This window comes from Pieris rapae, chromosome 2 (assembly GCF_905147795.1).
Source record: "Pieris rapae chromosome 2, ilPieRapa1.1, whole genome shotgun sequence".
NCBI classification, from domain to species: domain Eukaryota; kingdom Metazoa; phylum Arthropoda; class Insecta; order Lepidoptera; family Pieridae; genus Pieris; species Pieris rapae.
Window position 1 is genome coordinate 6326789 of NC_059510.1, and position 19015 is coordinate 6345803.

Below are 19015 nucleotides of genomic sequence, written 5' to 3' on the forward strand. Positions count from 1 at the left end.
TACGCGCATATATTTTTAGTAGTAAGCCTTAAAATTGCGCGTCTACAATACTAGATTTAAATTATTCTTGCTCATATAATCTGTATTATTTTCCTTTGAACGTATAACAGTTATTTCTACGTTACTTGCTTGGCATGAATAGCGTGCAACGATCTGTTCAATTCGCAACTACAATACAATGTACATAATACATTATGTGTGCGTTAGGCTACGGAATTTGATGAAAACGAAGATTTGGCTTAGGGAATTTTATTAGTTCCTGTGAAATACTAAGAGTATGTATATATTAAAATTAAGAATTTATTACTAAAAATACAAGCCCAATAATTACTTATTTTAAGAATCATCTGCATCCTACCTTATACTAAATATTTACCCAGGCTCATAATATTCATTGGGTTTTTAAGCAATGGTAAAGGATTGCTATTAATTTAACAGCATTACTGATAATTGTATTTTTTTTTAATATAGTATGTACCTATTAAGGATACTTACCTATTAAGAAACACTTTTGTATTCACTACATTAATTTTAATGTTGCTAGTAACATCGAATGCAGTGTCAGGAGCGCGCGTAATTCAGGTTTCTCGCTCAAGTTAATACAGGCCATATATAATTGTATTGTTAAAATTCAGGTAAAATTAAACCACAAAATCATTTAAAATTATTATATTAGACTACAAGTACAAACTTTATACATAATTATTTACAATTTAGGTTTTGTACTGAATACTACATATTTTAAATTAATACAATGCTTAATTTTAATTATTGGCTAACAGTTGTATTCCGTTGACTTGTGACAAAATTTAATAAATGTACGATTGTAGGGCGCAACACAAATTATGTAAATTGCCTAAATAATAATATGACAAACTTTTAAAATTAAATTATTTACATTATAGTATTTACAAATAATTTACATTGTTATTATATAATTTGATTAGACCAATTTGTTAAAACATTTCATATTTATAAAACTACAAATAAAACTATTGTTGTATGAATATTAAAGTCTTATACTGTTGATTTAATTAATTTCCTATTCAGAGTCAATAATATAGAAAATTGAGTGACAAGTAGGTACAAACCAATTTACAATAAATATTTAACGTATTTTTCAAAGGGATTTCACATGACTGAATGTATATATATTTGTATTCACAAATGCCACACTTAGCAACCTTGGAAGAAAGTGTAGATCAATGAAGACCGAAATAAACACTTAAATTCCTTTCAAATGCAACAATGTTAATCTTAACTAGAGTTGTATATTCAATTTATTGTTGACTTGTCTGCGTGCTCGGTGACGGTGATCCCTGGGGTGGCATCGGCAAATGGGTCATCATGTGGGGCAACGGCCGCCCCATTAAATGGTGGGGAAAGTACTGCTGTAGCGGATGGGGGTACATGTGGTGTGGGTGTCGAGAGAACTGTGCCATCTTGAGTTTCTCGATTTCCGCCTCTTGCACGCGTTTCGCCTTTGCTCGCCGATTTTGGAACCAGATTTTTACCTGTAAAATTGATGATGTTAATGTATGTAGTTTTGGAAATAAGTCATTCGTTGCCGATTGTCTATTGATTTTTATTAAAGTAACAACAATATTATTGACCTTATAACGTCACTTTCGAACAAAAAATTATTCCATGTACAAGTGTGTTGATTAATAACTCAGTCTTTGTAGACCGCTATGCATGGCTGCTGCCACGTATTATGACATGCTGGTACTACTTTACACAGAATGTGTATTTTACAAAAAAAAACATAGATTTAAAATTGTTTTAATATGTGTTTACGTGTGTTATACGCTTATTATGTTATTGTAAAGTGCGTGCGCTCTTATCGATTAATTAGTTAATAACAATCAACGCAACTTGCCTAACTAATTAAGACATAAATTGTGAATGATATAATAACTCTGTTAGTATGTTTATAAAGATGTTTTTACTAATAAAGCCAAATTCTTTCACTGGATGAATACATACCTGAGTCTCAGATAGTCCAAGTGACGAAGAGAATTCAGCCCTTTCAGCGATGCTCAAGTACTGTTTGTCGACAAATTTGCTTTCTAAAGCGCGTAGTTGCTGCGCAGTGAACGGCGTGCGTGGTTTGCGATTCGGCTTGTGTTTGCGTAGGTTGCATTTCAGTTTCGGAGGCTCACCATTGTGGTCTGAAAAAAAGGGACTGTTGTAGATTTGTCATCTTCCAGTAAATATATGCATTTGATATGCAGCATAAAACATAAATAATTACCGCTAGTTTTCTATATCTCTATCATGATCATTTGTTAATCTAATGGGCAAGTAGTAGTTTCCACACAATGTTTTTCTTTACCGTTTGAGCGAATGTTGAGCTGTGACATCTGGGGCTCAAACCCATAGCTTCTTTTACCATTGCTTAAAAGCCAATGAATATTATTAAGCCTGGACAAATATTTAGTACAAGGTAGGGATGTCATAACATTAGGGATGTGAGTCACACGCTTAAGCCACTAGCCCAACAAAGTATTATAGAAACACGAATAATTAATGTAATAACGACTATATACAAACGCGCATATCTTATCAAGCTTGGGTTGTTATGAAAACTTATTTCATATTGAAGACGCGATACTCCGCATGAGTCCTAGAAAGGCACTCTAGACCTTCAAATTTAGACAGGAACTCATGGTATACAATTTTTTAAATTGATATTGGTACAAAATAACTTTAAGTCATCTTTCTATATGGTCGTGTTCATAAAATAATTTGATGAAAAAAGTAGCAGAATTTGTGTTTCCTGACTAAATCTATATCCGCCCTTGATCATATTTATTGTGATTAACTTGCGCACACGTTTACACAAAGAAATGCACTTATACTTGTAAGTATGCGATGGACACTTTTTGACACAAAACATTTATAGTGTGTTAAAATTGTCTAATTATCAATATTTAACTATTATTATCTATATACGTTAATAATATTGTAAATACTGTATATTTGTGTGAAATAAAATAAACAATATATTCTCTTGAACTGTATTAAATATACAAAATTACCTACTAAATCTTTTTTTATTTAAATTGCTATTTCTTGAAATAAAACAGTGCCATACGCCGATTTAGGTTTTGTGTTTCACATTATTGAAAACTAATATTTCTTTAAATATATTAATGAAATATTAGTTTTCAATAATCCAATTGCATCGTGTAATTAAGCCAAGTATTACAAGGATAATAGTAAACAGTTTTATTGTTGGTCGCATTTTAATTTTTAATCATGAACGTTAGATAAGGTGCACGCAACATCATCCCACTAAGTGTGCTCTGACCTTTATTTGCGCTGATAAGAAATAGGAATAAATTTTAATTCTTTGTTGTATTGAATTTTATTTTAGTAAAGAGAAAATAAATATTGTTTAAAAAGAAAGTTACTACAGGTTGACAGTTTTTGTTAATGTTTAATATTAATCGATGTTAAGCTGTTTTGTTACTTAAAGAAAATATATATGTACTACGATAAAAAATTTAAACTACTGCCTTCCTAGTTGCGAATCTAGTTCGAACCTAGTGCATACAAAAGAAAACCATTAGGGTAACAATCAAACTACGTTAAATTTTCTGCCATTGATATCACGACTCATGAGAACTAACTTCGTTCAAATTCTTCAGGTTATTTTGTGTTGAAAAGTGTGTCCTAAACGATCAAAACACTGATTGTTATGAATGGATTAATTCGAAAAACAGAAGGCAATTGATCAGTCGCAATTACCAGTTAACCGTTACATTTGAACGAAAAAATATAATGCTAATTACGAAATCTTATCAGTAAGTATTAAACGCAATGTTTATGTTTCCTAGTGCTTTATCTATTGATTGCATTTTTATTCATGTTTTTCTATTGGTTACAGTTTGATAGTGCAACTATTATTAGTTAATAGATTTGTTATTTAAACTTCCAATCGCTTAAAGCTAGTGTATCTTTATATTTTAAAAGAAAATTTTACGTAGTATATTATTACGAGTTTAATACTTATATGTAAACAGTATGGTTTTACAATTTTTTGTATTTATGTTTCTCATGTGGTCACAGTTCGATAGTAAGTAATATATGCAAGTAGTTAATATATGCAATTATTACTTAATTGATTTATAAATCTTTAAAAAAGGTTAAATTGTGTATATGTTTTGATTATAAGGTATATATATTTTATAACCTTTTTAACTTGAATTGTTACATATCCTCGAATAATAATTAATGGAATTGCTATTCGGGTTATAAAAAACTTTATTGTTTTAATACTTTAATATATTTCATCTTACTCCTTGTATTTACTTGTGATAAGAGTTTTAATATAGTCAGTCTTAATTGTATAAAATTGTTCAAGTCACTTTCGTTCAAACAATTTATATCAAGAAGCATCTATTAATTTCCTAGAAAATATATATAAATACCATTAAAACCTCAGCACTTTTTATTCTCATAATTTAATTACTTCAACAAGTTATCACAGAAATAATTACCCCCTTATCAGTTGCAAGTTTAATTATGAGTCGGTGATTATTTCTGAGATTAGCTACTTTTATTACGTACAACTTACCCATTAGTCTGTAATTAATACTTCAATAGTACCGTTGTGCTAAATAGACCAATTTGAATGGAAATCGGGTAATTAACATGTTGCATATAATGTTTACTATTTAAATACACACTAGACGAAGGGATTTAATAAATTAACTATTGAATTCGACTTAGTTTAGGGAAAACGTAAAAAGAAAATAAAGCTGTGATGAAAAGTGTCTCGGTGGACATTTTCAGCTATTTTTTACCGTTTTTCCTTTTACAACTTGCTGTATTAATTATTTGCTATATTTTTTTTATTCCTCCATAATGTATTAACATTGTATATTCGCGGATGCATGGCGCACCCATACGACTTGTTCAATACAAAGAGTACAGTGAGTTACAAGCTGCTATATTTCTGACTACTATTGTTAAGAAGTTGCATGAATCTGGTCAGCGCCATCTTAAGTTCTGATATCAGTTTCACGCATGTACAAAAATAATGATTTGTAAATTTTACGATGACTAATGTCTGCGTTTTAATCTAGGATGTTCCTGCTTGTTCAGCGTGAAATCCAATGACTTGTATACGAACGAGACGCTAGGGCGTTGCTATTTAATATTTATTGATTAATGAGATTTTAATGCTGACAAAAGGTCTTGTAAGGGTACTGCAATTGGGCTTTCAGGAGCCTTTTCAAAAGGTTTGGTTATAGTAAACGTACTGTAACAACTAAAAACTAAAGAAACATTTGTTATCAAGAAATCTAATAGTCATATAAAGGCAATTTTTGTACCACCACTATGTGAAACCAGCTGCCCACTAAAGTATTTCAAAACCAATTCGACTTGGAGCAACCGGCAACGCACTCGGGAGCTTGTAATTGAGAGTGTCCTCTATCACTTAACATCAAGTTAGCCTCCTAACTATTCCCCCTGTTTTATGAAAAAAGCGAAACTAACTGCCTTTTTGTTTAATTTGAATTACGGAATACTCACCACTAAATCTCGACTCTTAAATCTTACCCAAAGATCGGCGATTTCAACAGTCTATTTAAAATATCTATTAAAGATTCTACGTGATATTATTTAAGCTTGCACACATTATAATTGTATAAAAAAACGCCCTATCACACTGTTAAAACAACACTTTACTGATATCACAAACAAATAAAGTGTTTAATAGAGATATAAATCGGTCATAGTATAAAGTAAAGGCAATTAAAAAATTGTTTTGACTGGTTAACAATTTAATTAATAGTAAAATTAACAACACAGCATTAACCGTTTAATTGTTATTAATTATCGAGCTATAAACTCATAAAAACATACTTTATTTACGTTACGTTAATTCAATTAAATATAATACTATATTATTTTTTATATAAAATAAATCCGGCGCTATAAGCTTTTTAGGTCTAGACTTAAATTCATGATAATTTGTCAATCTAATAGGAAAGTAGGTGATCAACATCCTGCGCCTGATACATGCCGCCGACTTTTTGGGATTAAGGCGAATCCTGAATGTGAACATAGAGAGAAAATCCATTAGTCTGGGATCGAACCTACAACCTCAGGGATAAGAGTCACACGATAAAGCCACTAGGCCATCACTTATATTCTCTCTTTTTAAATAAAGCATACTTATTTTAGTTAATGTTTAATTACAGAACGGATATTAATGCAGTTTTCATCAGAGATATTGCGTTAACGGTGGTTGGGTAAAGTGTTACCCATATGATTGTAATGAATTTTGATAAGGACACGTTTATCCTAACAATGAACGTGAAGCATAAATGTTAATATTTTAAGAGAGTCATCAAACGCCTCTGTCAAGCGATTGACGCAGTTGAATATATGGATACCTTTATATACCTGTTCTCAAATCACGGCGAAATGTTTTTTTATAAATAAAAGGGGTTTCCTGAAACTGTTGGTTAAACACCTTCTATTAAAAATATACCTACCAATGAAACAGCAATACATATGGCTGTCGCAAATACGTTATGGCTTTTTTACACGTAAAAATGTATTATTACTTTAAACCTAAATTTTCAAAAACAGGAAATAATGTTTAAAAATCGAACCTAAAACATTGAAAATGTACGGTCGATTTCTCGGCTTGTTAGAGACGTCCTGCGCACGCGTACTAAGTCATGCTCCTAATTATAGAAGCATTCCCAATCAATTACCGCGAAACAAGACATCAATGTAGCGATAGCAGTGCGTTCAGATATTTAAATATATATCTTTATAGTAGCTGGTGTTGCCAACAACTTAAAATTCGATAAATGTTTAAGTTTTATATGTTTAAAAATGTTTTCAGTAGGTACTTTTGGTTGTTATATGCAAATGTTGTATAAACGATTTGTAGGTACCCCAATGTTAAGGAATTTAAGACTTTTCGTATCTCAAATCTGATTTCTGATTTATATCACTAAAGCCTCCGCGTTGTAGTGGTTAACTCACGTGGCGCGGGCGTTCATACAGGTGGCTATAAAAAATATCATCCAGTCAAGTAAGTAGACGTATCAGTGTGCAAAACTGAATATTTTTTTAGTAATCACTAATACGTAAATTAAAAAGTTAAACTATTAAAATCAAAGGGCATCAAAGCTGAATGTTGGCGCGCATCCAAAATCCTTAATGTCCCATTGAACAGCTATTTGTAGTTCAAGCTGTATCCTATGCACTTAATAGACTGTCATGGAGCCACGAAATTGGCTATAAATCGGAAACTATTTAGGTATTTATTTGTGGTCATCTACCACAGGCGAGATTATTAAACAAACGACTAACGAACACGATGTTGTGGTTGGTCAAACGAAACTCTGAATTGTTTTTCGTGATAAACAAAACTACTACTAGAAAAAAAATAGCGGAAGTATTTTTCATTTCAAATCTGTGGTATATTCAGATCAGACCTATAAAATGAGAACCATTAAACTTCCAAAATTAATTCACACTAATTACATATTCAAAACAACAGATAACAATCTCTATTCAACGACAAACCCTGCTTACAAAAACATTCAAAAATAGAACGATTAATAGTTTGAACAATAGTTTAAAAATGGAACGCACAGATTAAAATCTATTTGTACAATTGCCTAGTATTTGTGCTATTTTACGGAATTCAAAATGGTTCCGAGTTTTGTATGGCCCATATTTTAAAGCGATTGAGTCGGCTGATGAATGGCTTTTAGGAGACAGTTCGTTTGATCGCTAGATAAATGTTGTGGGTGTATTGAAGAGGAATCCGGGAAGACTTGTTAATAGCTATAATAGTTCTTTGTGTTTTAATTTATCTTCATCTATCTTCCTTCCTCTTGCGATGGTTTTTTACTAGCCTTTGTTTAATGATGACAAAAAATTGCAAATTAATATGTTAAGCAAACATATTTATTAGTATAGATCGAAGACAGTACAATATTGTAACACCCATTACATTACTACGTAAGCGAATAAGCGGCGAATAAGAATTGAAGATTATAACTTCAAAGTAAATGAAATATTTAAATTATCGTGGCAAGAGAGATGTAACCGCTTTGCTCAACCGAGAATTCTTGTTGAAACAACAAAACGTCAGTAAACGAGCGATCGTTTAAAATATTGGAATGAATGACATACCACGCTTCGCACGATAAATGGCACTGCTAACACAAAAAGCAAGCACGCTCATTAATATATCAACTGTCCTTTTAGAAGCCCATTCGATTAGTACTGAACTATTTAAAGCCTACAAAATCTCGACTCGCTATTAAATGCATTCGAAATTTGAAAACTCTTTTAATTTATAGTTCGAAATTTAAATTCAATTGTACAGCGTCGTATTTCTTTTGAAATGTCACTACATATTTCAAAGCTAAACATCTGCATTCGGTATCTTGAGACAATTAACAAGTAGGTACAGACAGCTACCGTACATGTATTTTTAAAGTCAAGTAAATTAACGTAAGTGCCGTTACACGCGAGCGACTAGATTAGAATTCGTAATTTTGAAATTAGAACTTCAAATAACGCGTAATTTTATCTTAATTAAGTGTCTCTATTTGTATAAAGCGGACAATAAATTTGAGCCCCATTAATTAAGAATGCCAATGTTCTCGTTTTGCTTAATCAATACCACTTTATTATAAAATCTAAATGTTATTCAATGCAGGAATGCCGTTAAACGCAATTCTTGGGAATTTGAATATCGAATATCTACTTTATCATACATTCTGCTACCTTTTTTTGTGAATGAATCACTTTTAATAACGAACTAATGGGTGTATTTTACTGTAGATCACAAAATCGCCTTTCCCTCTATAAAAAGAAAGGCGATTATCCTTTCCTAATTCTTTGAATTTGAATATAATTATTGTTCTTATTTAAATGTTTCGTTCTAATTGAATTAATGTTCTATGTTTGTTATGATTTAATAAAATTTGTTTTAATAAAAGTCCACGATCGATTCATTCAATCGTTTGAGCCGTAATTAGTCCGTGCATGAGCAGCCTATCGTTATTTCAGTTACCGCCGGTAGCTTTGACGTCTAAACACGACATTAATACACTTTCGACTTTTTTCGGCTGTCACATAATTTACTTTTTTTTACGCTGTGGCGCATTAGCTATTAAACGAGTCGTGTTTGACATCGGGATTAATATGTTGAAATTGTTCAGTGAGAGACAGAAGCTATATTTTAACATTAATAATGAGGTTTTAGTGAGGCACGGATTTTTCGTTTTTTAATAATATATAAATTTGAAGTTGGCATACCGTTGTAAAATACCGTGTTTACTAACATGTTCTTAAAGTTCCAAATTCAGATTAAAGGTTTTTTCAAATTGCCTTTTTCTTTACCATATAAAATCCTTTTTTATGTATAATTTATATCTGAAGCGTTATTGTATCATTTGACTTGTTCTTTAGAATACCAGACGAAAGATTGTGAAACGGGCTATTATATATTATCGTAAAAATATGTCGGAGTCTATGCATCTTCTATAAGCAATTTTTCAAATTTAGTATGTCAGGTATTAATAAATGAACAACTTAATGCTCAAACATTGCACAGCGGGAAGCCTGAGACTCCCACGCAGTCGCCCACAGAGGACTCTGTGGTCACTCCACAATGGTGCTCTATGGTCCCTATAAAGACTTTATGGGCGAACTAATTCAAATAAAATGTTTGTCAGTTCAAAAAACTAGAAAATTATTTATTTTCTTTTGATCGCGTTTCATAAAAAAAATACACAACTCTAGAAAGTTAGCGCTAATTACTTACAAATAAAACATGCGAGAAGGAATGGCGTGTTTGTTTTTTTTTTTAACCAAGACCGTTTATTACCATTTACAACTTAAAAACAAACTCTTAAATAACATTAAATAATTTAAAAATAAACGGCAACACCGAACCATAAAGTAGCATATTCCGAAACATTCAAATTTAGAACCCATTAGGATTCTTAAAACTCAAACCAGTTTCGAAGAATTATATAATTTATGTTCCAACAACGCATGATGACAAATTATCTAATTCTCTACGCTCGATAATTTTAATTAAATCGACTTTAATAATAAAATATTCAAAGAAACGTCATCGATTGAATATGAATTGTTATTTATTGGTCGAATTAAATATTAAGATTAAAATCGATTTCGTCGATTAGTCGATTTGTAGAATTAAGTTTATTCTTCAAGAATTACCAAAAATTTATATGATTTATATACTTGGTTGATTAAAAAAACTGTAATGAAAATCTTACCGCGATACAAATGGGGCTATAACTGGCTTTTAAATAATATTAGTCTATTTTAATGACATATCTACCTTCAATAATTTAAAAAAAAGCTTAAAAAAACATTAAAAATCAAACATTTTGTCGTTCAACTTTCTATAATAATAATAATAATATATTTATTTATATTTTATATATTTAATTCATAAGACCTAGTGCAGGAAAATAAAAGCCGACATTAAAACAGTAGCGTTAATAAAATCTAAAGAAATCAAATTTGTATTTGTGGAACCGGTTGATTTGAATTTTTATCGAATTTACATACAAATTTGGAGCTTATATTATATTCCGTTATTATACAAGACTATAACTTTCGTCAATTAGCCTTCATTCATATTTATTAATTTGTCATTATTGTTGAATCGATTTATTCTATCTTAATCATTAAATGTTAAAAATTACCATGAGTTAGACCTTTGCTTTTCTTCAATACTAATGATAGTTTGACCAATACGTGGACATTGATGCTATTTAACTTCTTGACACCACAGATCTAGTGAGAAGAAAAGGAAAACCTATTCAAATTATTGAGAGATATTGTTTGTTTAATATTGTGCCAAACAGTCTTCCCAGTCTTTCTTATGTAAAAAATTCCTTTATAGTTCACTAATTTATTCAATTACTTACTCCTTAGGCATAGACAAGATTATGTATGTGTGGAGATAATGTATAAAAAAGGAAGAGTAGTTTTAAACAGTCTATCAATACTTTAATCAATAATAATTTATGACTACAAGTTAGGTTCTAGCAGGTGGAAGCTTCGATTGAACTTTATCCTTAGCGAAAAATTCTTGAGAAAATCTTAAAATTGTTTTGTTCCATATTTTCTAATATATTATTCTATACTTACACAGTTCATCTAACTGGGAAACTCTTGAAATACTGTTTTCTCACTACATCAGGAGCCATGTTCACACACATGTCAACACATGATCGTTATATATAATCTTATTACGGCAATTAGTAATAACTTGATTTCAGGGCCTTTTTCTAGTACTAAAGGTTCATAAACAAAATACGCAACGCGTGTGGCTAATTTTATTTTGTATGAACTCATAATGACACTACTTAAACTAGCCAGTTAAATGTTGTATCGTTCGCCGTTCTTCGAAAAGCTAAAAATATCTCAATTATGCTTTGCGAAAATGCACCTTATTATTACGGCACTACAGTTGTGCCAATATCAGTGTAATTTGTAAAGGAAGTACGGATGGCGTGATTGCGCCCATGGGCGTATAATTCAGTGATGTTATCAGATGATTTATTAAATACTGTCATCGTGCGAAAGATGTTTGTACGCTTCACTTGGCGTGGATTTATCTGATTCTAAACCTTATCTTATGGTGTCAGAGTTCTATATGTATATTATGCAATCGACCCCCCGTATTTGTTCTACGCTATATTAAAAACGTAATTAGTAAAGTTTAAAAGTAAAAGCGTTAAGTTAACTGTTTTTCAAATAATTCATTCCACCGTATCAAATTAAAAAACGTCCTGTCACGATAAAATTAATCATCCAATTAACGCATTTGCTCTACAATAATTGCAAATCGTGAAATTTCATGAGAATTAATTGCATCAGTGGCTCGTAATTAACAATCGATATAAAATCTTAAGAAATCCTGACATTCGATCGAGCGATTCGCACGCAAACGAATCGTTTAATTCGAGTTCCCCGCCAGGCGGAGCCACGCGTCAATAAAATACATGTAAAACTATCGCAAAATGAATTAAAATTGTGAGCCAATTAGGAGAACCAATGGTGCGAGTATCGAGTTAAAAAACCCTTGAAGCGACGTGATGCAATTTGTCACTTATTACCAGGCAGTATAGTGTCAATTTCAATGCATATGGGCTTTGCAATAAGGTTTCGGGTTACTGATTAGGGCTGTCAAGGCGTCTATAATATGATTTGACATTATTTTACCTCATATCGCTGTGCAACTATAAAAAATAATATCGAAATTGCAACTATAAAAGACGTTTAATTGGCTTTTTATTATGTTTGTAATCATATAATATAATCATACTTTCGGCTAACCACAGTTTTGCCGCCAAACGTAATTCTAACCTCAAATACTTGTCAACTTTAAATAAAGCATATAGCTTAAATTAAATAATGTATGTTTTTAATTATTATACAAAACAAATACCTTACCGATTATATTTGCAGTGTTTAGATTAAGAACTCTCACAACCCTACAAACGAATCGATAAAAGTACAGTTATTTTGATAGACAAATATGGAGTCTTATCTGTGGTTCGCGAAGTAATAACATTATACGCTGCTAATTAGCTGAATGTTTAAGTACCTACTCGATAGGTATCCTAATTGGTTACCTGATTTGCTGAACACAAGTTTTATCCTTATTGCTTTAGATTACGTTTATATTACAATAAATCGCTTCATATAGGTAAATGTGTTTAGCTCATATAGACACCACGCATTTCACATATATATAGCTGCACTATACAACACTAATGGCTATTTAAGAGGCTAATAAATATGTATTTATAAGTAATTTTACAGCTACAACGTATTATATTGTTAAATAAATATACGAACAGACCATAATTAAAATATAAACACAACTTAATATTACGAAGAAAAATTAGCTTAATAGCGACAAAGTTTTCCCGCGTCATAAAATATTTCCTCAAACCCTATTTGGTAAAGTGGAAAATGTCTAAATCTTCATTAATTGTATTTAAAATGATTATTGAAATCCCATAACTAACGCTCGGGATCTTTGTAATTTGTATTACTAATGTTTTAGGCTAAATTCTTTATATCAAGACTATATGACTATATAACTTCATTCAAGGTCTGGCAAATTTTAGGTTGTACATACACATGTACATACAGTACATACCGACGAAAACCGAAAGATCTGCTGCTGGATCTACGTGTTCGAATCGCGTGTTATTAATTACAGAAAAATAATTTTTGAAGTGAAAACTTCTTTAACGGCGTTATACACTTTTTTCGGTATGAGAATAAATTTTAAACTCGCGTAAAATGGATGGAGAGTAAACAACTGGCGGCGTATTTAATGTAAGTAATATAAATTGTCATGTTTGTGTAAGAAAGCGCAATAAATAAATATTGTATTCTACCACATAAACGATAGTACTTTTATATTGATAAATAAATCAATTCGTGCAAAATTATTCCATAACCATTCCAAAATATCAAAAATGCACAACGTTAATATTCAAGTTTCAGTTACAGAGTAAGCATACAAATATATAACCTTCATTGCCTTGTAAGCTGTTACTTATCTTTAAGCTTTTATCTTTATTCTGTAGTAAAATAAATCAGTAGCGCTACCACATTTTTCATCTAGGCCTCAGACTCAGGCCTCATTTGTGGTCAATCTAATAGACAAGTAAGTGATGAGCTTTCTGTACCTAATACACGCCGACGACGACATCGCCGTTCTAGTGAGTGAAATGCGAACATAGACAGAAAGTCGATTCATGCACAACCGGGGTTGAAGATCATCGGGAATGAGGGTCGCACGCCGAAGCCACTACGCAATTACTGCTCTTATTAATTTTGTACTACATTCATAAATTATAGAATTTCCTTGCAATCCGACATTCACACTGTAACAATCGTTAATCGAATTCTCTCAACCGATCGCATTAGCAATTTACTATAGGTAATAGACTATTATCCTGGACCATAAACAAATAGGAAAATACAGGTAATAAGAGCATTAACGCGTATTATAGTTCGTAAAACTCATACAGGCTATTGTGCTTCGATTAAACTGGTTTTATGTATTTTTTCATTTGTCAGGGTTGTCGCAATTGTCGTTTGGTCGTACTTATATTCAATAATGCAAATACCCTTAAATTGTTATTAAAATATGTATAGAAACTTTGTGAAATGCGTTTATATTTGCAAACTGGTATTCACCAGTTTGCAAATATAATTCAAAAAAGGAGTGGAGATTCATTCGAATCTCCACTCCTTTTTTACAGAACAGGTGGCAAACGCGCAGGGTTACCATGACAATTACACAGAACGCATTTTCATGGGTCCGAATTCGAATTGGTTTGGAAATCAGTGGGTATCTGGTTCCTCATATTGCTCCGAAGCAAAATTGTTCTTAAAACCCTCAATTGCAGAACGAAGGACGTCGTGACACGGATGAAATTTCCTATTCTCCATCGACGTCTTATGATGAAACACATGTCTTAATCCGAACAATTTCTCCAAACACTCTCCATGCCAAATGCGCTTGAAGATGCACCAAAAGACTGGAAATGATTGCTTAAGCAATAAGGCCGCCACAGTCGTTAGAAGTGTGAATAAGTAAATGAGAATTGGTAAATCGGAAATAATTTTTAATAGACAGCCCTATTAAATAAAGCTATCAATTGAGTATCAATTGTTAGATTAAAAAGTACAATTTTTAATCTAATAATTGATACTTTAGCATTTTTTTTTTAATTATTGCAGTAGTGGTTTTTGTATATTTTTACGATCAATCAAAATTTATTGAAACCGTGTCGAACACAATTAATGTATTATATCTTCAGTATGATTAATTAAAAAATCTCTTTGTCGGATTTCTACATATCTCGTATAGAATTCAAGCTTAAATTAATACAATTTAAGTTCGAAACAAAAAATTAGTCAGTTAATTAATGAAAAACGCGAATAAAGCATATATCGTGCAATGTCGCCATTACATAGTGGTGCATGTTTTAATACAATTTTGTTTTGCAATTTTTATCAATTAAGCCCTCGAATGAACAAGTATTCTGTAAATTCATAGTATTTTATGCTGTAATGTACCTTTGGAGGGTTTTTGCACCTTTTATCGCTTTAATTCCTGTTATGCGCTTCATTTAAATAATTTGCTGATAAAACTAGAATGTTTCGACATGTTTAAACTACGACAATTAAAAATTATTAGTTGATGATTTGAACTTTATGTCAAGGGAAAAAAGAAGAAGGGGTGTCTCAAATCGTAGATAGAAGGAATGGTGAAAATAAGCGTTTACAGCAAGCAAATGGAGACGGAAAGCCATAGAGAGACATATTTGGCAAAACGTGGAGTAGGGGTTAGGCGTTTCGATTAAATGTACTGAAGGAAGTTGGGATATTAGGATAGCAATACAAAAATTATAAAACAAATCTAAGCTGATTATTTTTTGTAAAGATTATTATTATTATTATTTTTAACTAGTTGACTAAAATAAATGAAACAAAGCGACATATGAAGCCCTAATATTAGACTAGTTCTAAACTAAGTAAACCGGACCTAAAGAAGATTCCGTTGTTTACAGACGGCCGAAATGTAAATATTTACATGAAAAAATAAATTATGTAGTAATTTTCCTAATCGCGAAAAACGTAACGTAAAATGCGTTATGTAGAGTAAATTTTACATCATAACGCAAGATTAAAAAACGCGTACTTTGACCCAGTATGTCAAAGATACAGTATATTTTTGACTTACAGTTCAGATTACACTATGCGTAAGAATCAATGTTAAAACCTAATACGATTTGACTATTCGTACATAAACCAACATGGTTGTATTTAGATCAACATACCCAAATTGTATGTAAAATCCTAGTGTTAAGTTCAAACGCATATATCTTGCAAGTATAGTGACGAAATATTTGTTAATTGGAAATAGAGGTTTAAATACTCAGTTTCTCTGTTTAGTTAAGGTAATGCTATTCAAATGATAGTGTACCTAGCTCGGACATGTTTACCTACTTTCAGCTAACGGAATGCTAAATGCAACACTTTCATTGCATATATGAATTAACTATAGAATATTTTCCCATACATACATCTACAGGCATTTTTAACACGCATTACTGTCTTATAATTTATAGATTATATATCTTTACTTTTATTGTACTATATTAATAAAAACTCTGAATTTATTATAATTGACAAAATTGTAAAATCATTTTACTATTGAAGTTTTGAAATTAGTATTATATCTACTTAATAATTCTTGATTGGCGCCTATAATCTCATTCTCTTATTAAAGCTAACACTGTTAGGAAGTACAATTACTAAATACTATAACGAAGACAATAATTTAATACAAAGAAAATTTTCAAGTGAATTCCAAAATGTCTACAAAGGGCTTGATCCGAAAATCCTTCGAAACCGGCGAAACAAGCTCAACCCTATAAATATCAAATCTGTCGAAATGCGAAAACAATCGCGCACAAGATGGCCGACTTTGCATTTGTTAAAGGATTTGTTTTACATTCCCTTACAAATAACAGTTATAGCCCATGTTACGTTCTACCAAGAGGCTTAATAGTTTGTATTTAATATTTAGAATAATTTGTTTATTGCGCAATTAATTCAAATTAGATCGATAAAACAGTTACCAAAACCAAAACAAGTGACACTTCAACGTATCATACAAATTCATTTTTAATAAAATAATTAAATTATTAAATAAATTTGAGCATTTTTATAATAAAAATCCAACAAGTTATTTACGCTACTATTGGAATAATTACTTTTATTCTAGTAAGACTAATCGTTAAGCCATTGTGCTAACATTGTAGAGCAAAAGTAATAGCACATTATAATTACACCTATTAAGCATTATATACAAACACATTTAGACTGAAATCTCATATAATTGTTTTCTTAATTAATTCAATTCGCAATTTGAGTTCATAATTATATCTATTATTGAGGTGTTTCTTCATAAGTGTTTTTATATAGATGAAACGATTAGATTCCATAAATGAGAAGTCTAAAACTTGCATTCTTAATTTATATTGTAAAAACAAAATCAAAAGAAAATATTATATAAACTTATAAATATATATATATATATATATATACCTGAGTCTAACTTAGCGCTGTCTGAACTTAAGTTAAAATAGCCTAAAAGCAAATAGTAAGTAGGTACTTAAGCAGAACAAAAATAGGGCCAAAAATTCGGCAGGGCGATTTTAGTAGATAGCCTTAAAAAAATATTACCGTAGGTACTATACATCTGTATCTTACGTATTAATTTAATAGTCTTAATATCATTAATATAAAAAAGTTACTGTTTCATATATCCTTATAAATATTTAACGCTTAACACGAACATCAAGTAAAAAAACTAGAAAGTAGCGTTTAACAAGCATTGATTATGTCAAGAGAGCAAAGACAACAAAAAGTGATTGATGATCTGTTGACTGTGTTTATTCGTTTTAAATTACTGTTGAGACTACTTACTAGTTAGTTCAACGGGAAATGTTCTCATTAAAACGGTTAGTTAAAAGCTGTATATTACCGAGAAAATACTTAAATTGTTATTTATCAATTAGTATTTACTACTAATAAAATAATTCCGTATTATTTCAAGTCTAAAGCGATTGCAGCTTTTGCTATTTCTCTATTTGGGTAACCCATGAAATACCAAAGACAAATACTATATACTTTACTATACTTTTTTTGGTTAGTTTAGAGACAAATATAGTAACTATATACGGTACACGTAAACTTATTGTCTTGTTTATATCTATTCAAATAATTGTGGCTTACCTGTTAAGTGTCCTCCATAATGTGACTGGAACAGTGGTCCAAAAGATGGTACTACGGGAGAAGGACCAGCCCATCCCAGCCCGTGATAGGCCGCCGCCGCCGCCGCCAGTGCGCTGAACGGTGTGGGTCGAATAGGCCCTAATCTCTCCTTATCATTCGGTGTCGATCTACCTTCATCATCGCTGTGTCCATTCTGTATGTCTTCTACATCTACTATCGAGTCTTCTTGATTGATAGAATCCTCGTATTCTTCGTCCGACGATGTCAAATGCGCAGACACATTCAAATTTATGGGTAGCGTTTGTGATGATGGCCGCGGAGACACAGATTTTGCTCCTGGAAGTTCAGGTTGTGCCTCGGGCGACTGTCGTAAAGGTGATTCTGGTATCGTTCTATGGTGCCGGATCATTTCCGTCTCATCCACTTGGTTGGTTTTTGTGTCCGCCAAAATAGATGCAACGCTGAAGCTAATTCTGGACGTTTTGGGGGGCTCGGTCGCCTCCACCGGGCTGCTGGGATATCTAGAGACACTCTGTATCGCCATATTCACTTCTTGTTCCTCGTATCTTTGCTTTAACATTGAACGCCAGTCAGTTCCATTTAGCACAGTTTCACAGTCGCGATCGTTGGATCGTGTACGCATGCGGGCGCGGTCGGAGGTTGACTGGCCGGCGAGGAGCGGCGGTTACCCTCGCCTCATTGGGGGCATGGCTCGGTCTGGTCCCGCCTTCTATAAGGCCGTCTCACTCAGCCAATCGACCGTTTGAGAGCGAATTGATCCGAGCGCGGGTGGAGAGGGGGCGATTTAGCACGCTCTTATCTCGTTAGCCTCCTTTGTGATACTCGAATTTTTTGTTGGAATCAAAACATAATTACCTTTTGTAGGGGTTCGCGTGTTTTGATCGTGCACTTTATGTCCACCAGAAGTATAAAAATATAATGAGCAGTGAATGCCGCTTGTTAAATCCTTTTGAGAATCGGTGCCTTTTATGTGATTAGGGGCAAAGGGCGACGTTTAGCTGAAATTCTGTTTACGGATCCGTAACAAATTAGCGACTGATTTACAACTTGCAATCAGGCGTTTAGTCGTGGGATTTATTTTCATTATAATATTGTAATTCATTACTAGAGGCTGTCAAATTGTTGT

General features: G+C 31.9%; 1 protein-coding gene across 1 annotated transcript; it reads right to left on the reverse strand.

The window, feature by feature from the left end:
* Positions 1–930: 930 nt before the first annotated feature.
* On the reverse strand, positions 931–18521 carry LOC110997255 (muscle segmentation homeobox). The gene is made up of 3 exons (XM_022265320.2): positions 17869–18521; positions 1987–2171; positions 931–1514 (listed from the first exon to the last, which is right to left on the reverse strand). Exons 1-3 carry the CDS (start codon positions 18509–18511, stop codon positions 1281–1283), a joined length of 1062 nt encoding a protein of 353 aa, XP_022121012.2. The 5' UTR covers positions 18512–18521; the 3' UTR covers positions 931–1280.
* Between the last annotated feature and the right edge of the window lie 494 nt (positions 18522–19015).